This window comes from Passer montanus, unplaced genomic scaffold (genome assembly GCF_014805655.1).
Source record: "Passer montanus isolate IOZ18808 unplaced genomic scaffold, ASM1480565v1 scaffold43, whole genome shotgun sequence".
Taxonomy (NCBI): domain Eukaryota; kingdom Metazoa; phylum Chordata; class Aves; order Passeriformes; family Passeridae; genus Passer; species Passer montanus.
Window position 1 is genome coordinate 6,267,559 of NW_024369151.1, and position 19,425 is coordinate 6,286,983.

General features: G+C 59.5%; 1 protein-coding gene across 1 annotated transcript; it reads left to right on the forward strand.

The window, feature by feature from the left end:
* The first annotated feature begins 358 nt into the window (after window positions 1-358).
* On the forward strand, window positions 359-18,002 carry NCS1 (neuronal calcium sensor 1). Its single transcript, XM_039720229.1, has 8 exons — window positions 359-667; window positions 13,635-13,659; window positions 15,101-15,239; window positions 15,698-15,776; window positions 15,873-15,961; window positions 16,391-16,468; window positions 16,723-16,839; window positions 17,486-18,002. Exons 1-7 carry the CDS (start codon window positions 604-606, stop codon window positions 16,819-16,821), a joined length of 573 nt encoding a protein of 190 aa, XP_039576163.1. The 5' UTR covers window positions 359-603; the 3' UTR covers window positions 16,822-16,839; window positions 17,486-18,002.
* The last annotated feature ends 1,423 nt before the right edge of the window (window positions 18,003-19,425 follow it).

Genomic DNA, 19,425 nt, shown 5'->3' on the forward strand with positions numbered 1-19,425 from the left:
GAATAAACCCCTCTTCATCTGGGGAACCCAGGGGTTGGAAAATGCTTCTACAACTGGAGGTGTTGATGTCCCACCAAGGTCACCCCCGGACTGCGAGCTCAGCCTTGCTCCAGGCTGTGTTCCACCGCCAGCCCCCCTTCTCCTCATCCCCCCGCTGCCATCAGCCCCCCCCGGCAGGACCCCGATTCCCGACATTTCCCTCCGAGTGTTTCCGCCCATCCCTGCGGGGCGGCTCGGGGGGGTCCCGGCGGCGGGGCCGCTCTGGAATCCCCCCTCCCTCGGGGGTCCTCCCGCCTTTGGGAGCGGCGGGGCCGTGCGGAGCCCCCTCCCCATCCCCATCCCCATCCATCCCCATTCCCGGCGGAGGGCGGGGAGGGCGCGTGGAGCCGCGGACACGCACACGGACACGGACACGCACACGCAGCGCGGCCCCGCAGCGCGGCTCTGCGGCCAAACCCCGCCAACAAAGACCCCTCCGCCCCCCTCGCCGCCGCCCCCCGCGGGATGTAGCCGGGCCGGGAGCCCCAGCGAGGCAGCGGCCCCGCCGCTCCGTGCCCCGCAGCGAGGCCGGGAGGCGGCGGGCTCAGAGGCGCTGCCGCCACCATGGGCAAATCCAACAGCAAGTTGAAGCCTGAAGTTGTGGAAGAGCTGACCAGGAAAACGTACTGTGAGTGCCCGGGGGGCTGCCGGGGGGATGCCGGGGGTGCGATGGGGTCCGCGCTGCCGCCCGGCCCCGCCGTCCCCCGGCTCGGTGCCGCGGCGAGCGGCGGCTCCTGCGGGGCCGCTCCCGGGGAGGGCGCAGGCTCGGCCGGGCTTTGTTGGAAGAATTCAGGGATTGGCCTGGGAGGAGGAAAAAACCCATAAGGCAGCAGAGACACGGAGAGGGGCAGCGAGCCAGGGGAACGCGCTGGGTTTTTTTACAAAAACCATCCTCCGTGGCCTATTTCTGAGCCTCCGGGAACGGCGGGGCCAGGGCCGCATCCTGCCCGCGGAGCATCGCGCCCTCCCCCGCCGCCCCCCGGCCCTGCCCCGAGCATCCTTCCCCCGTGCCCGGTACCCAGGGCCCGCCGCGGGGGTTGAGCTCCCCGCGCTGCCTCCCCGGAGCCCGGCAGCAGCTCCCGGAGCGGGGTGCCGAGCCTCTGGGTGGCTTCCAAAGTTTGGGTGCGTTAGTTGGAGGGGTTCCCTTTGTTATTGCGCTCTGAAGTGGAGAGAAGAGCCCGACACCGGCGAGTTCGATATTTATCTGAGTATCTCAGTATCGGTTTAATAACCTGATTTTCTGAACGAGTGGCTTTCCCGTCTGGACCTCCACCGTAATCTAATTAACGTGGCTGGTGCCTCAGCCATCCAGTTTTAGCAAAATCATTTTTTTCCCTGAAGGATGCACAAAGGAAACGAAGGCTTTGGTGGCTCAAGTTTGCCTCCCCGCTCTCAGGTCGCAGATATTCCCCAAACGTGCAGCAGACCTGCGAGCTCTCCCCGCTGTCATTGCTGCAGTCCCACGGCAGCGCTTACCCAAAAAGGCAATAGATTAGGATGCAGCAAGTTCTCCCATATGGAGAAGAGGCAATACTGGTGCATTGCACAACCCTACACGCGGGGCTGCTCTGTGCCGTGGCACAGCCGGCAGCGGGCGGCAGGGCAGGCGCCGGGGGCATGTCCGCATTGCCAAGCCGCCTGTGATGGTGGCAGAGCCTGGGCTGCCCCGGCTGGGCTTCCTCGAAGTGCTCGGGGGCAGGAAGGCGTGGGAAGGTGGCAGTGCCAGGTGGGCATGGCCCCCGCTGGAGCCGAGCTGGGTTTGGTGTCCTCACTGCAGCTGTCGCCCACGGCGAGGCAGCCGCGCCGGGCCGGTGCCGGCGGTGCCGTGCTGCAATCCCCGCGGTTCGCAGCCGCTCTGCCCACCTGATCTCCCATGGAGAGGAACCTGGGAGCTGCCAGCCCCAGCACAGCCCTGTGTGCTGGTGATCTCCCGTGTGCTGGGCTTTCTGCACACCCGGGGTGGCTCCTCTGCCCAGGAAGGTGCTGGCACCAGTGGGGCTGACGCGGGGCACACAGGCAGTGGTGCCCATGTCTCACTGGCAGCCAAAGCCAGCCAAACACAGCGCTGGTGAAACCAACATCTTTGGGCACAGGGATGTCTCTTAAGGTCAGCAGGTCATTGCTTTTTTGAATCACTTCATTCCCAACTTTCTGCTCCTCTCTTTTGGGTGCCCTCCCCTTTCTACTGCATCCTTCCCAAGAAAGATTGTGGTCCTCTGATCCCTCCCTCAATGAGTTTCCAGTCTGTCTGGAGACTTTCCTGCCTGCTCTGGACCTCTCACTGCCTCTTTTCAAAGATTCCTGTACCTGTGCAGGTGAGGCAGCAGCACCCAGCAGCACGTGGCCTTGTGCGTGGCTGGAGTCTGGTGCAGCATCCCAACGTGCCCCAGCAGCATGTGGCTGCTGTGTGGTGCCTGTCAGGGAGAGCTGTCACTAATTCCAGGGTCTGTTTGTTGAGCTCTGCTCATTCCACCTCTCATCTCTGGGATTAATTACTTTTGCTGTGTGCCTCTGCCCCTTTTCTGCAGCTGTCAAGGCGAGCGTGCATTCCCTTGTCTGGTGAAGACTTTACAGGGCCCTCCCAGGCACAGCTGAGAGCCTCTGGTTTATCTTCAGACCATGGGAGATTGGAAAGATCCCAATTTCCTTCTGTGTTTTGGGGAAGCCAGGCAGAGGAGAGGCAGGTAGGAGGGCAGGGCTGCACTGGGAGGAACTGATCCAGAGCCCTGTGCTGTGGCTGGTGGAACAGCAGGAGCAGGGGACAGTCTTACACACAAAGCCATGGCCTGCTCAAGAATTTCTGGGGGCCTGCTTGGAAAAGGTTTTTTCTTTCCACAGCATGTTGATATTTAGGCACGTTTCTGGCAGACACACAGGAGAGCATCCCTGGCCTGTGCTGCCTGTCCCATGTCCTGCCACATTGCTGAGCAGGTGCTGTCCCTGCCTTGTGTGTCCCTGCCTTGTGTCCCTGCCCTGGGCAGATGTCTCTAGCAGCCCAAGCTGATGGCAGCCTGCATTTCTCCCAGGGAGGTTCCCGTGGCAGCCTGAGCCGTGGCTGTGGTACGTGAGGGGCTTCTCCCACGCTGGGATTTCCTTCCATTGCATCATTTTCTGCTTGTGTGGATTTCCACACAGAACAAATACCAAAAAGGCCCCTCTGAGTTCTGCAGGATCAGAGGGAAATGTCACCCCCTCTCCTTGCCCCACATGGCTTTTCTGCTAATTTATCTCCTCCATGGGACACAGAAGACATCTGCTTCCCCTCAGTGCTCTTCAGTGCCTGGTGGCTTCTTGTGTCCCTTGTCCTCTCTGAGCTCTCCATCTCCTATTTGTGGTGTTTCTCTGGCCTCGCCTCAGCTGCAGCAATCCTGGGAAAAGCAGGAGATGGGAGCAGGCAGGAGAGGAGCAGGGAGGGCTCAGGTGCCAGGGCAGCTGTGGGCAGGGAGGCTGAGCTGAGGATGCCGCAGGGCAGCCGTCAACGGCCTCCGTGAGCTGCAGAAATATTTTCCTGTGTGCATTCAGAGCAGGCTGTCCCAGGCCCTGCTGGGAACTGGACATGGAAAGGCAGGAGCCTGGAAACCTCATCCCTTGGCTCCCCTCCCCACTCTGCTCCCGACTTCCAGTGCTGGGGGCCAGATTTTAATGGCACTTGGACACCTAAAGGCGCAGAAGGGCTTCTTTGAAGCGCCGGCTGCCCAAGTCCTGTTGGTTTGGACCCATCTCCGTGTGCCTTTCTGTGTCTCTGGGCACCTGAGTGCCCAGGAATACCTGGCAATGCCAAGCTCCACCGTCTGCCAGGTGCTGGAATAGTGCTGGTGGGGACAGCCAGGCTGCAGGGCTGTTTTACCCTCCTTGGAGACCAGGCTGGTGCCACACAGGAGCGTGCAGGAGAAGTCAATGTGGAGTGATAACAATACTGAATAATAAATTATGTAATTCGTTGTGCTTTCACAGATCCTGTCATTGAAAAGTGCTTAATAATGATTAATTTATTAATCCTTCTGATGCCTCGTTGGGGTAGCTCAGAGATGCAGTTTGGTGGTGTGTCCTAGGAGGTGATAACTCCCGAGACTTTTAGGAACCACCGTCCTCCCTGGATCACATCCTCTTCCGTGGGGATTTAAACCTGAGCTTAACTTGGGCCAGGTGCTCACGGCTTAGGGCCACAGTAGGATTTGGGATTGTGTTTAAGAACCTTGTGGGGCCACAGTCAGAGGGTTCTGCTCAGCTGGAGGTTTATGAAGGTCCTGAGGTGTGACTGCAGCCTGAATGGAGTGTGTGACGTGCACGCCTGCAGTTGTGGGTGCACAAAACATGTCCTGGGTGGAGAGGACTTGCTTTGGGGAGAGAAACTGGGAGAAAAACACAGTTCTGAATGTCCCTACTCACAGCAACATTCCCAGCCCAGGAACCCTTAAAATCACAAAGCAGTTTTAAAAATGAACACTTGTTTCAGAAGAGCACCTTTTAGCTCTTTTTCCCAGTCATTTTGGGGAAGGTTGGCTTTCAGGGTTCCCTGTGCACAGCTCTTGCCCATGTCCAGAAGTGGCTCTGTGTTATTTTTGAGGCTGCAAGAGCTGAGCAATCAGGCATGCTCAGAGCTCTGCCGGTGCAGCAGCGTGGCTCTGGGGCCAGGCTGGGGTCAGCATGGCTGGGGACGGTGCTCCTGCTGCTCCTGAGCCCACAGTGGGGCTCAGGTGAAGGTGTGGGAGCCACGGTGAGGGTGCCAAAATGACAGCCAGGCTGCAGAGTGGGTGCGAGGAAGATGCTCTTTTCCCAAGAACCGCATCCCACCCACTGTGATCTATTTTGTGGATTTTAAACTCACTCCAGCATCATCATTTTCTGCTCTTTCACAATAAGCCACAAAATTGGCTCCATTGCTCGACAGTAATGCAGGGAATTAAAGGGCATTAGTTTAAGAGCAAACTATAAACATATTGATTTGTAGTTACGGGGGTATGTGGTGGCGGGTGGAATTCTCTGGGAAAGGAAAGGAAATTCTACGATTGCAGCAGTTTTCAGCCAGGAAAATGGATTGGTTCCTTGCTGGCTGAGCCAGGCTGGGGCTTTGCTCCATCATGCCCCCCCAGTGCTGAGGAAATGTGCTGGCTGGGGCAGTGGGCAGGAGCAGAGGAGAGATCTTGGTCCTCCCCCCTGCTGCTGGTTTATTTTTAGCCTCAGAAGTGTTTGGCCCCAGGCACTGGGTATCTCTGCCAGGTTGGTTTGTGTTGAAATCCCTCCTGTTGCTCATCCAGCAGAAAGCAGGGTGAGCTGGCCAGGTGGCTACGGACCCGTTATCCCTCAGAGGCAAAGGCTGGGTGAAATTGTCACTGTGGGTGACTTTTAACAGGGCTTGGAGTGACACATTGGGCAGGAATGGCTTCAAACTGGCAGAGAGCAGGGCTAGATGGGATATCAGAAAGAAATTCTTCCCTGTGAGGGTAGTGAGGCCCCCTGGCACAGGCTGCCCAGAGAAGCTGTGGCTGCTCCATCCCTGGAAGTGCCCAAGGCCGAGTTGGTTTGGGCACTGGGGCAGGACGATGGGCAGGAGGTGCCAGAGGGATGCCCAGGGGCTGGAGTTTGTTTGTTTTGCTGCAGCCACGTGTAAGCCAGAGCTGTGCAGGGGGTTGCTGTGGTGCAGGTTCACTGCAAGGACAGTGTGGACCTGCTGTGCTGCCTCTGGAGGACTGTGGTGCCCTGGAGGCATCTCCAGCTCCTTCTCCAAGGCAACCCAACCTGTTCCCAGTGAATCCGACCCAGAGCACGCATGTGGGCCTGGGGCTCCATAGGTAGATGCAAGCAAAACAAGTTTTGGGGTTTCAAAAGCAAGTTTTGAGGAGTCCCTGCAGTCTCTGGGAGGTTCTTGCAGTGCCAGGGTGGGAAGGGGCAGACACGACCCACACCCTGAGGGTTTTTCTGCGGCAGAGCGGAGCAGCCGTCCCCGCCGGCCACGCTCACTGCTCTGCTCCAGCATCACAAGAATCACATTTCATTTATCCCCTGACATGTTAATGGATCTGCTTAACCACTCTCCTGACCTTTGCTGCTGCCGCTATAATTAAGGTTGTGAAACAAGAAGCTCTGAAGGCATCAAAGGAAGCGGCTGCTTCAGGGAGGAGCCCGTGGGCACGCTCACTCTGTTATCAGGGTGACATTTGTGGGGTCACTTTGTTCCTCCTTGTTCTCCTGGATCTTCTAGGGAGCTGGATGTCAAGGGAAGTCAGGGTTCATGCCCTGGGCAGGGGTGGCCATGGGGGCTCAGCCCCAGGGCATGGTTTGTGTCACTTCCATCACTGCCATGAGTTCCCAGCCCGGTGCTGCCAGCACAGGGCTCCCTCCCCACACCTCCTGCTGGAAGGAGAGCTACCTGTGCTTCATCCACCTGTTTCTCCAGCATCTTCTGATCCATGGCTGGACTGGTAGAGCTGCTCTGGGTCTCTGTGTCACCCCTCAGTGCACAGTGATCCCTGCAAGAGACACCAGGAGGGCAGCAGAGGTGGCCCTGCTGCCAGCAAGGCTTTGCCTTCAGCATCCTCCTGACCTTCCCATGGCTCCAGAGAGTGATGGCTGAGCCAGAGGCACTTCCTTCCTACTGCCACGCTGGTCTAGAGGGGAGTTTTCTCCTCTGCCCAGGGCAGGAATTGTTCCTTGGGTTGGAGATGGTGCCTTGCAGTGCCAGATCACCCTGAAATCCCTGTGGCCAAGGGATGGATTTAAGCAGGTGGCAGGACACAGCTGCCCCTGGATGGCCGGGCAGGGGGGCTGCTCCATCCCTGCTCCCAGCAGCACTGGGAATCCTCTGCCCCTCCAGGCATTGCTGTGTTGGCTCGTGGGGAAGCTGGGATTCAATCCTGAGACTGCCACAGCCACCAGCTCCTGCTGTGGGGGTGCTTCAGCCTGATTAATTTCCAGATGAAGGCACTGTCTTTGCCCTTCCTCTCCTGCCTTTGCTTCAAAGAACAACTTACTGCTTTTTCCCTAAACCCAATTTCCAAAGCCTAATGTCGGGCCCTTAAATATTTAATAAACTCTAAAAAGGATTTCAGCTGCATATTGGCTTTCCTGTTGGTACCAGCCCCAGGGGAGATGAGAGCTGCTCATGGACCTGTTTATCCAGTCTGGGAGCACGGCAGACCACTAATGGCAGCCTGGTGAGGAGGGTGCCAAACACCCCAGTGCTGCTGTGAGCACTGCTCCGTGTCCCAGAGTAACAAATGCCACCAAGAACTCTGTCAGGCTGGAGCTCAAACATCTCAGAGGCTCCCAGACCTGCTGAGGTGCTGGTGGTGTCTGTGTCTGATGGGGAGAGAAGCCAGCCTGGGAAATCTGGAATGGGGAAGTCCTACTGTTCCTGGCTGTGCTGGTGCCCCCGCAGCTGGGGCTGCCCCCAAATCCCTTGGGGATGTGGCAGGGATGGGCTCCCACACAGGGACACCCTGGTGTGTGGGTGATGTGGCCAGGAGCAGGGATGGGCACGGGGGTGAGCTGGGGAGCAGTGGTTGGGGTGAGCTGGGAGCAGAAGAAAATGCCATCAGTCATATTCCAGAATCAGCTGTTTGCATGGGCTGACCCTGGTGCCACAGTGTGTGTTACTGCCTCTGCCCCAGAGCTGTCCCTGTGTCCCTGGGAGCAGCAGCAGAGCCCAGCCAGGGGTGGTGTGGTGGCCCCAGAGCTGGCAGAGAGCTCAGGACTAGGACATCATTAAGGAGTTCAACCTGAATTTTAAGGAGACCACATCATCAGGATCAAACTATCCAAATTTCCAAAGTGCTGATGTGTGGTGTATCCTAAAAGTTACCATCATCAAACAGGGACCTGAGTGAGCTCTGAGTGCCCCAGGATGGCTGATGGACAGTCCCAGGGAAGGACTGCAAGAGTTCACCCCATCCCTCCACCACCGTGCAGCTCCCGTGGCACTGGGCTCTGCTGGAGCTGGGGCAGTGCCCTGGGAAGAACCTCGTGCTGGTGCTCCAGCTGTCCCTGAGTGCTTCCCCTGCCTGCCCCAAACTGCACAAAGCCACCTGACAGCCCAGGCTGCCAGGGGTGCCCCCAGCCAGCCCTGGCATACAGGGCCTCTGGCTCTCTGCAGGGAGGTGCCCGTTCTGCACCAGACGAGTTTGGGGGCTGGATGAGCTCCCACGGCTGCTGCACTCACCTGCACCGGCTGCTGCCGAGCTCTTGGCTGAGTGTTTTGTAGGGACAAGGCCTGGAGCTGGAATGGGATGTGTTTAGCCCAGGTACCTCACCCTGCAGAGCCAGGGGCTGGCACTGGGTGTCCCTGTGCAAACCACAGCCCTCGCCGTGTCCGTGTCTGCAGGTGTGAAGCTGCACCGAGCTGTGGTGGCTCTGAGGGACCAGGGGCGAGCTCTGCAGGGGCTGTTCAGGCCGTGATGCTGGCGCTGTGCTCCAGGGGCTGGAGGGAAGCCGGAGCGAGCCCGCACACGCTGCCGAGCCGGGCGGGAGGGAGCGGGGCGCTCCTAAGCGGTCAGTGTTAACATTGTGATGATGCTGAGGGTGCGGTTTGTGTCAGATTTATTCAGAAAAATTCCTAAATGCGTGTTTCGCCGGGCCGAGGGGCGGGGTGTGTTTGGCATAAAGCGCAGGGTGTGCGGGGCTCACCCCGCAGCTCCCGGCTGTTTTAGCGTGAGCACCCCGGGCTCGTCCGCATCGCCCCAATCAGTTCACGCATGAGCACCCAATTAACACACGCATGAGCGCACAGTTCATTTGCATACGAGCACCCAGCTGCATTTGTGCATGGCTGCCCAGCGAATTCCCGCTGGATCGCACGCTGCTGCTCCGCGCATGAGCGCCCCGGCTGTGGATGCATGAGTGCCCAATTAATTGGCGCACGTGGCTGCAATTAGCTCATGCCTGAGTGTCCAATTAATTCATGCATGAGCACCTGATGCATTCACACCTGAGTGCCCAATTAGTACGTGCACAAGTGTGTTATCTCCTAATTACACTAATTTACACATGAGTGCCCAATTAGCTCACGCAGGAGTGCCCAGCGAATGGACGTGTGAGTGCTGAATGAATCCATGCATGGGCGCCCCGTGAATTCATGAATGCCCAAAAAAATGGATGCATGGAACGCCAGCTGGTTCGTGCGTGAGCGGCCCTTTCACTCCCGCCGCAGCACCCGGGCAGTTCATGCATGAGCACCCAATTAGTTCACCTAAGAGCACCCACATAATTAATGCACGAGTGCCCAATTAGCCCACGCACGATCTCCCGGGGTGTTTTTGCATGAGTGCCCCTCTGGCTCATGGGTGCCCACTTAGTTGTGCATAAATGCCCCATTCCTTCATGCCTGAGCGCCCATTGTGGGTGCTTCATTTCCCCCCGGCCTGGGCACTGCTCTGAGCACCCAGAGCCGGTTTAGGCAGCCCCAAACCCGATGGGAGCCCTATCTTGGGGTGCTGTGCTGGCTCCCCCACACTGGGATGCCCGGGGACCCTGTGGAGGAGCCACAGCAGGTCCCTGGGGGAATAAATGCCCCAGGACTGCCCCTGGCATGACCAGTGCGTGGTGCTGGACCGGTTGCCCGTGGGTTGGCACGGCCCGTGAGCTGGCATGGTTGCAGTGCCCTGTGGCGGTGGGGGAAGCCGCTTTGTGCCTGGAAATAATTAACTGGTTTCCCTGGTAAGGCTGCGGTGCCCACGGGATCAGGGTGCTGTTCTAGCAGCTGAGACGGGGGGGACGTGTGGGGGCTCGGGGGAGACTCCTCACTGCGTGGGGCCGGTGCTTGCAGAGCCCTCGGGAACCCAGACCTGCACAAGGACAGAGCCGTGCCCTTGGTTTTGGCTCACAGGGCTGAGCTGAGCTCAGTCCTGCTCAGGGTGCAGCCAAACCCCTGCCCTTGCACACAGGGATGGCAGCACAAAACGAGCCCCTGGGGGGCTGGAGCATCGCGTCACCTCATGCATCCCACCGGGACCGGGGGTTCCCGAGCCATTCGAATCCTGCTTCCTCCTGCCCTCCTTCCTCCCGCCCCGTCCCCTCCAGCGAGCTCCCTGCGCCCGGGCCACGGATGGGGATTTGCAGTCCCGGGTCCCTCCTCTCCTCTCTGCCTGGCAAACGCAAATTAACAGGCTCGAGCACTGATTAACCAGAGCTGATTCTTGCTGCAGTGGCAGCTGGGTGGTGGGAGGAGAGGGGGCACGCGGAGGGCGGGTGGTGACGGAGCTGTCAGTCCTCGCCTGTGCCGCTGGGATTGATGGAGAGGTGGGGGGAGAGGGCTGGGGGGAGCCTTGGGGGGAGCCGTGGGGACCGGCAGCGGCTCGGAGCGGGCTGGGGGCTGCTCGGAGGCTCTGCCCCTCTGCGCTGTGGGAGACGAGGCGCCGCAACCTTCCTCCCCGAGGTGGGAAGGGACCGACCAGCCAAGAGAGAGGGCCCTTGGACGGGGTTTGGCCGTGTGGGGCAGCTCCCGAGCTGCTCTGGGTGCCTGTCCGTGTCCCTGTCCCCGCTCTCCGTTCTTCGCACGGGGCTGGGCGCCGGGGCTCCCCGCTCGGCGAGGCCTCTTCCAGCCTCGCTGTTCATAACAAACGAGAATACTCTGCCTTCATTTAGCGCCTTTCATCCCCGAGGAGCCCGGGCCACGCTGCTGCTGCTAACAAGCTGCTGCGTGCGCTATTTACAGCCCTGCCCGCAGCTGAGCCCGACCCTGCTGGGCTGGGACCCGGCCCTGCTCGGCCGGGCTGCTCTGGGGGGGCTGCTTGGGTCACCCCCTTGTTTTGAGGCGCCTGGTGCAGGTTTACATCGCTGCGGATTGATGTGTGCCGCAGTCGATGCCGCGGGAGGGAAATGCAGCAGCTGCCGCTGCACGGGAGCTGCCGCTGCACGGGAGCTGCCCGTGAGCCCGGCCGGGCTCTGCCGGCCGTGCAGAGCACCGGGACAGCCCCGGCCCCGCCGCTGTCCTCTGTCCCCAGCCTCGGGACGGGTGGCTCCGCCGCGCACGCAGTAGCGTGTCCCCAAGGCTCTGTCGGGCATCAGCGTTCCTAGTTGGTGCCACTCGGAGTGTCACCTCCCAGCAGGGCCGGAGCGGCTGGGAAGGGCAGCCGGGGTGTCATCGTGTGTCCATCAGCAGGTGCAGGAGGCAGTGCTGCTCAGTGCCACCCGGGTCGGCGCTGGGCCGGTTCCCTGCCCTGCGAGCAGACGGCGGATTTGGTGGCAGTAGAGGGGCAAACCCAGGGCTGGGTGGTTTTCCAAGGGCTGGGAGATGAGGCCGTGCTCCCACCTCGGGACAAACCCCGCAGATCCCCAAGCTGGAGGGCAGGCAGCGGTGCCGGTGTGCTGGAGGAGGGATGGGGCTGCGTGTGGCTCCGTGCCAGCCTGCACATCAACAAATCCCGTGCACATTAACAAATCCCGTGCACATTAACAAATCCCTCATCGGGAGCCCTGTGCTGATTTCCAGCCTGGCACCTGAGCGGTTTCCTCCGTCGGAAAAGCCTCTCCTGGGAGCATCACACATCTCCTGCGGCACGAGGGGAGCTGGCTCCGTCCCTCCCTCCCGCCTCAGCCCGAGCTGTCATTACCAGCATTTCTCCCGGACTAAAAAAAGCACAAATTTCTTAATTGTTTCCTGCTGGAGTTGAAAGGCAGCTCCCGGGCCCAGAATAGCACGTTGGGGGAAAAGCAGTCGAACAAGAGAGAGCAGAAGGCGATTTGCCTGGAGGGGCTGAGCCGAGCTGTGAGCGCAGCCCCGGCTGCTGCTTCGGTGCATTTTCATTTTTTCATTTTGCCTGCCCCGAGGGCTCACCCTCATCCTCCTCCTTCCACCTTGGTGCCCTCCTGGGTGCTCGGGCCTGCAGAGCCGGTGCCTGGGGCATCCCCCGGGCATCCTCAGGGTGGAGGTCACGCCTGGTGTCTCAATGCAGGTGTGTGCAGGCTCCTGCTGGAGATGTCACTCTGCATCTCTCTTTTGGAAGGATGCTTCTGTGCAACCCCTTTTTTATCTTTTTTTTTTTTTTTTCTTTATTTTTTTTTTTTGGATGGGGAAATCCCTTGGAACTGCTGTGACTGATGTTTTAGCCCACCCCAGCTCGGCTGCTGGATGCAGCATGACCTTCCTGCCTCCCTCCTGCCAAGAGACCGCTGTGTGCCCAAAAAAACCAGCCCTCCACTCCAAATCCCTTCTGTGGCACTGCCAAAGCTCCCTGTGCTCATCCCAGCTGCTGAGCATCCCTGTGCCTGTGTCCCCTCTCCTGGGGAGCTGCTGTCCCACACCCCCTGGTGCTACAGTGGGTGCTGCTCTTGCTGAACCCCAGGGGAAATGGGGAATGGAAGGCTCTGTCCCTTCAGCGACCCCTGTGCTGGGATGGAGGGACCCTCCAAAGCATGGGGACAGCCTTGGGCACAGAAATTCCTGCTGACAGGGATGCTGGAGCCAGAATCCAGCTGGTGATGAGGCGGGGGCCGTTGTGTGCCCTCACCTCTGAGCTCTACGCCTTCTGCCGGGCACGTTACAAATCTTCCTGATGGAAAATTGCTTTCTTTATTTTTCTTGCCATCCAAGGTAATTGGCATCTGTCGGTGTGTCTTCGGTCTCTGTTTTTATCAGCCGTTTGCACATTGACATCTCCACTCGCCTCATTATCCCCGCGCCTTTCAGACCTGCGGCTCTTCCATTATTATTTAGATGCACGACGCAAAGGAAATGACAAAAGAGGCCGTTCCCCCCTGTGCCCACCTGCTGGCACCTGGCTCCCCGCTGTGGGGAGGCACAGGCACAGCTCCTGCAGTGGGACACGCAGTGACAAGTGCCAGCACCCCGCACCCCTCAGAGCCTTTCCTCTGCTGAGGACATTGTCCATCTCAGCAGCTGTCCCTTGGCTGGGGACACTTGGGTTGCCAGTGCTGTCTGTTGGCTAGTTTTTGCTGTATTTGGGATTTTTCCAGAGCCTGGTGAGGCTCCCCAGTGTGCTGGGATGGGTTTGGTGATGTTTCTCCAGAGACTGCTGGTACCTGGGGGGATGCCAGCCCTGGGGCTGTGCCCACCTTCAGTGTGTCAGAGCCAGGCAAGGCCCTTCCCTGAGCTGCCTCCAGGCAGATGTTTTGGCAGATGTTTTCAGGGATGTTTTGGCTCTGGGAAGAGGAGGCAGCAGGGCCAGATCCTCCCTAGGTATGGTCAGCTTGTCCCTTTCATGGACCATCGTAGTTCTGCACTCCCTGAGCACAACACAAAACATCTTGGGAGTCTCCCTGGTTTTGGGGACCCCCAGCACCTGCAGCCCTGGCCCCATGGACCACCTGGGCTGGCCTGGGCTGTGCCCCAAAAGCAGTTTCTGCCACATAGGGAAAGCTTGGCAGCTCATGGAGCAAGTGAGCCCTGGGGCATTCCCCAGGGAATTCATTGTTGGGAGCCTCAGAGCATTCCCCAGGGAATTCATTGTTGGGAGCCTCAGAGCATTCCCCAGGGAATTCATTGTTGGGAGCCCCAGAGCATTCCCCAGGGAATTCACTGATGGGCCGTGCAGAGGAACAGCTGCCACTGCAACTGATGGGCCGTGCAGAGGAACAGCTGCCACTGCAAAAGCACTAAATTTCTGTCTCTTTTTTCTCTTTTCTCCTGTTTTCTCTTGCAGTCACAGAGAAGGAGGTGCAGCAGTGGTGAGTGCCCGCCGTGGTGGTGAGCTGGCTGGGGCAGGGGGCTGTGGGCAGGGGACAGGAGCTGGTGGCACTCAGCCACCCCACTGGCCAGGCAGAGAGGGACACGCAGGAGGTGTGGGCAGCACACCTGTACTGGGGTGCAGGTGCTGCCTCATAGAGGGGAGACCAGAAAATGGAGGGGTTTTCCTTGCACACCCTGTGCAAGGACTGGGTTCTAGTGGCTCTTCCCTCCCCATACGAGCAGCCAAAGAGAGTGGGGACACGGGGACTGTCCAGCTGTGACCTGGTGCAGGAGGCTGGCGCTGTCCCAGCTGTCAGGGGTGGGATCCACAGTTTCTTCCCAGCTCTCACTCCATCCCCTCCACCCCACCGAACACGGCGCCCTAGAAAAGCCACTGCTTCCCTTTCATCTCGCTATCCCACCAGCCAAGGTTTGCTTTCTTTATCTCTTTCTCTCATCCTTCCCCCCCTCCCGATGAGTCATAGCTGCAGCAGCGTGAAAAAGATGTCACTGGCACTTCGGATTCCCACCTCGCCACCCCCTTCCCCTCCTCCTCCAGCCCTTGTCCCGCTGCAGCGGGCGCCTGACAGATCTGGGCGATGTGTTGCATAATATTCCCGTACCCCACGTGATGCCCCTGTGGTCCCACCTGCTCCCTTCGTGCTCCCTTGTGGTGCCCACACCCACGGAGCCGCTGAGCCCCTTCCCCGCGCCCCCCGCCTCAGCTGCACCTTCCAGCAGCCAGGTCCAGCCTGGAGCTGGGACCGAGGGCTTTTTGGGGTGTTAAAGCATTGATGGGTTTTGGAAGTGACTGGGCTGTGCCACCTGAGGACACAGGAACCTTGCTGTGCTCCCCAGCTCCTCTGAGCAGCTTTCATTTGGGATCGTGCAAAAATTATCACAGAATATCCTGAGCTGGGAGGGACTCAAGCATCAGAATAAATCCAATGGTCCTGCTCATCCCAAGAACCTCATGTGCCTGAAACTGTTGTCCAAACACTTCTTGACCTCTGGCAGGCTTGGTGCCATCACCACTTTGCTGGGGAGCCTGTTCCAGTGCCCAGCCACCCTCACAGAACTCAGAGGTCCCTGTGCCATTGTTTTTTGCCAGGGCACGGCTGCAGCGTGGCATCGCTGCCAGTCCTGGCTGGGCAGTGGGTCCCTGTCACCTCCCATGTCCCAGTGTTCAACACAAGCCTGGCTGTGGCCCTTGTGGGCTGGCAGCAGGTTGGGGCAGTGCAGTGGGCATCACTCGGTGTCACTGGTGCCACTCACTGCTTGTCCCCGCTGCCACCCTCACTGTGGTGCCCACAGGGCTGGGGTGCTGTGGGCGGGTGACACAGGGAGCACCTGGGGACCTTGCCAGCTCCAGCCCACTGGGGAGAGCCTCCCATGTCAGGGGGGAGCCCTCCTGGGCCCACCTGTGCCCTCCATCCTCAGGTACAAGGGCTTTATCAAGGACTGTCCCAGCGGGCAGCTCGATGCCGCCGGCTTCCAGAAGATCTACAAGCAGTTCTTCCCCTTCGGCGACCCAACCAAATTTGCCACCTTTGTTTTCAATGTCTTCGATGAGAACAAAGTAAGTCTGGCATCCAGAGGCTCGGTCCAGGGCGGTCGGGGCTGGGCCCGTGGTGATGGTGGGATGGGTTTGGAATTTTGCACCGGAGGAGCAAAATATTCCAGCGCTTCCTGGGGTGTGAAATTGCAGCAGCGCAGCTGGAGTGAGCCCCTGTGCTTATTTTAGTTAGGTTACATGGGGAAGGGTGATGAAGTGGCAAAGCAGGAAAGGAGCAGTGGTGTTTTGGTGCCCCAGAAGCCCATTCCTGTGGTGCCCCCTGCATTCCAGGGCTGCTCCTGCCGGGATGTTCTCCAGTGGGCTGGGCACCGGCAGCTGGGTCACAGCGCTGGGGATAAACGTGCATCACTCCTCCCTCCCTGCTGCCTTCCAGATGTGCCCCCAGAGGGGATACCTGGGCAGGGAGGGCTTTGCTGGGCAGCAGTGGCAGCAGCAGCCTGACCCCTCCTTTCCTCCCCCAGGACGGGAGGATTGAGTTTTCGGAGTTCATCCAGGCGCTGTCGGTCACCTCCCGGGGGACGCTGGACGAGAAGCTGAGGTGTAAGTGCTCCCCGTGGGATGGGGGTGGGCTCAGCCCCACGAGGGTCCAGGCTGGGGGCCGCAGTCCCAGCCCCTTGGGGCTGCTCTGTCTCGCAGGGGCGTTTAAGCTGTACGACTTGGACAACGACGGGTACATCACGAGGAACGAGATGCTGGACATTGTGGATGCCATTTATCAGATGGTGGTAAGAGGGGCAGGGGGGCACGGGGCAGGCAGTCCCTGCTGGGCTGGAGCTCGGCTCTGTGGCTCTCTGGAACACCCCCAATTCCTCTTCTGGCCTTTTTTGGTGGGGGGCTGTGGCCATCATGGCCGGGGCAGTGTCTGGATCTGGTTGCTGAGGGTGGCTTGGGGCAAGCAGCCCCTCCTGGGCTGGAGCTCGGCTCTGTGGGAATGCTGGAACACCCCCAATTCCTCTTCTGGCCTTTTTTGGTGGGGGGCTGTGGCCATCATGGCCGGGGCAGTGTCTGGATCTGGTTGCTGAGGGTGGCTCTGGTGCCAGTGTTGTCCCCTTGCCCCCTGTCCTGATGTGTGTGGGGGGACAATCCTCGCCTGGGGACACTCTCCAGGCAGGGCACGGATGGGTGTGTGACCCAGTCCTGTGCTGCTGCTGCAGGGAAACACAGTGGAGCTTCCTGAGGAGGAGAACACGCCAGAGAAGAGGGTGGATCGGATTTTTGCCATGATGGACAAGGTGAGGACGCTTGAGGGTTTTTTCCCTGTGGCCAAGGGATTTAGGAGGTCCCTTTGCTGCCAGGATCACTGTGGGATAGCCACATCCCTCTGGGATCCCTGTATCCATTTCAGGGTCTCCAGGGTGGCATTGTCCCCTCCATGGCTGGCTCAGTGGGGAAACTGAGGCAGCGCAGTGGGCAGGGTGTCTGGGCTGGCGTGGGCTGCCGGGTGCTCAGCTGGGTGCAGCAGTGCAGTCACAGGAGTGTTTTGCAGAATGCAGACGGGAAGCTGACGCTGCAGGAGTTCCAGGAGGGCTCCAAGGCCGACCCCTCCATCGTGCAGGCTCTCTCCCTCTACGATGGGCTCGTATAGTCCCGGGGCCGAGCGGCGGTGAGTGCAGTGCCGGGGGCTCTGGGGGGCCCATCTCCCACTTGCCTCATGCCATTCCCACCTCCCCCAGGCACAGGCAGCTGATTCTCCTCTGCTGAAGCAGCAAAACATGGATATCCCCCCAAAATCCAGCCAGGGGAATGTTACCCCCATTCTGATAAGTGTCTCCCAGTCCTCCCCGTATCACAGAGCCCCTCAGACCTCATCCCATGGGGATGGAAAGGTTTGCCTGAGGCACAGCTCGTGCCCTCACCAGCAGATGTGGCTGCAGAGGAGGCAGGGAGGCAGCTGGCATGCTGGGGGCATGTGGACACTCCAGAGACAGATTTTATTAAATGTTTTATTTATCTTAGATCTTATTATATTATGCCCTGGAGCTGGTTTGGCACGGCTGTGTCAGGGACACTGGTTCACAGCATCATGCAGGTGCTGGGCTGAGCATCCCCTGCTCCTTGCTGTGCCCTGTGGAGCTGTGCAGAGTCCCTTGGGGTGTTTTTGATCATCACAGTCCAGGCAGTGTCCTGGTGGTGGGGTGGAGTTTTGAGATTTTCACTATCTATTCTGTTTCCAGCTGTGTGCTGAGATGGCCACAGGGATTTCTGGCCATCCTCCTCACCCTTTTTCCCTTCTCCACCCTCTCCTGCAGATGCCTGGGGGAAGATGCTCTCCGTGCCATCCGACCACCGCCGTGCGAAGCTTGCCTGTCCCTCCCGGCCTCCCTTCCTGCCCTGCGAGCAAGGAGTGCCCTCAAAGCGCGAGCTCACCCCCTCTCCGCCCTCTGAACCAGCCGCTGCCCTTCGCCAAACCCCGCTTTTCCCACCCAGCCCCGCGCCAGACCCCGGTCTGAGCGGCAGCGAACGTCCAGGACCTCGGGGCCGGGGGGCGCAGGCAGAGCCCCCTCGGCCTCCTCGCCCCTTCCCTCCCTTTTTCCTTCCCTCCGGATGGGACTGCGGCTGTGCCGGCGGGGAGCCGGCCGCAGAGGAGCCCCAAGGTAGCGGGGTGCGCCCGGGGTGTGCCCGGGGTGTGCCCGGGGTGTGCCCGGGGAGCCGAGGCACCGACGGCGGTTGGGAGCAGAGTCCTGGCGTCGCCCACGACGCCGCTGGCAGCCCGGCTCGGCTCACTAGGGATATATATTATTTTATTTTTTTTTTTTTTTTTGGGGGGGCAGTTTTTTGGTTTTTGGTTTGGTTTTTTTTTTTTGGGTTTTTTTTTTTTTTTTTTTTCCCTTCGGTGGAAAAAAAAGTGAGGCTTTTTTTTTTTTATATGCCTATCTCGACGGTCGATATCCTTATTTATTTGTTGTAAGTGTTGCTGCTGTGTTTTGTCTCTCGTGTGTGTGTCCACCCACCCAGGTGAGGATTTGTAAGGTTTACATGCTCGTACACTATTGCGGGGACCCGGGAGCCTGCAATAACAATGAAGCCAAAAATCTGCCTTCCCCCCTCTCCTCCCACCCCCCGTATCCCAAGCTCCGTGGGCTGGCTGCTGTTTGGAGGGGATGCTGTAGCTTCTTTTCCTCTCCCCGTTCCCGTGTTCCCTGCATTTTTCTGTCCACTCTTCCCTTTGGGAGCTCAGTGAGGGCTCACTCAGCCCAGACTCTGAGCAGACCAAGCTCAGTCGGGCAGGGTGAGCAGACTGCTGGGCACCAGAACATCCCTATTTCCTTCCTTTTATTCATTTTCTCACTGCATGAAAAAGTATTAATGGAGCCCTGAGCTGGGTTCTGCTTTCAGGCAGATTCCTTTGCTATGTTCAGCTTTGCAAACGGCGGGAAGGTGTTTGGTGGTGTCTGTGAACCATCCTGTGTGCTGCAGGGACAGCCTTGCTCCGTCCCCCCATCCCAGCTGGGACAAGGTGCCAGGGCAGTGCCAGGCTGGGCTGAGCCCAGCTCAGGGTGTCTCCTTACCCCAGCACTCCCACAGGACGTGGGAGGATTTGCTGTGCCCCCAAGCAGAGCCGCTTGCACCCACCTTGGAGGGGGTAAAGGGCTGGGAATTTACACCTGGGGACACTGAGCTGCAGCCCCCCATCATGAGCAGGACCTGCGTGGCCCCTCCAAACTCCATCAGCACCCAGCACCCCTCTGGGAAGTGCCCCCAGCTCAGCCCCACCGTGGGACACAGTTGGCATCTCTGCTGGAGAATGAGCATTGCTTGGGTGATGCCCCAGCTGCTCTGGGATGCAGGGATGTGCATTCCCTCGGGAGGAGAGTGCAAGAAGCCTTTGGGGCCCCCAAAGCCACCCTGGGGCCTCACCCTTCCATCTCTGGCCCAGCATCTCTGCACCCAGCTGTCCCCCAGCTCCTGTGGCTAAGCCCAGACAGAGGACTGTCCCCGTGGCAGGGGGAGGTGACATCTGCCTGGCAGGACAGTGGGACAGGTGTCCCACCATGCAGGAGACACGGTGGTGCCTCAGCATTCCCTGAATCCTCCTGGCATGGCAGGGACAGATGCCCCAGCCAAGGGATGCTGGTTCTTCACCCTGCAGCCCCACTCCCCACTTTTGGGGTTTTGTGCTTGTGGTATTTCTTTATGCCCATAAAAAACACCTTTCCCCATCCCCAAGGAGACTGACCTCACGTCCGTG

Excerpts from the sequence above, each read along its gene's own strand:
- NCS1 (XM_039720229.1), top strand. The coding sequence starts at position 604 with ATGGGCAAATCCAACAGCAAGTTGAAGCCTGAAGTTGTGGAAGAGCTG. Across the intron at positions 15,962-16,390 it reads ATGCCATTTATCAGATGGTG|GGAAACACAGTGGAGCTTCC; the intron begins GTAAGAGGGGCA and ends CTGCTGCTGCAG. Across the intron at positions 16,469-16,722 it reads TTTTTGCCATGATGGACAAG|AATGCAGACGGGAAGCTGAC; the intron begins GTGAGGACGCTT and ends AGTGTTTTGCAG.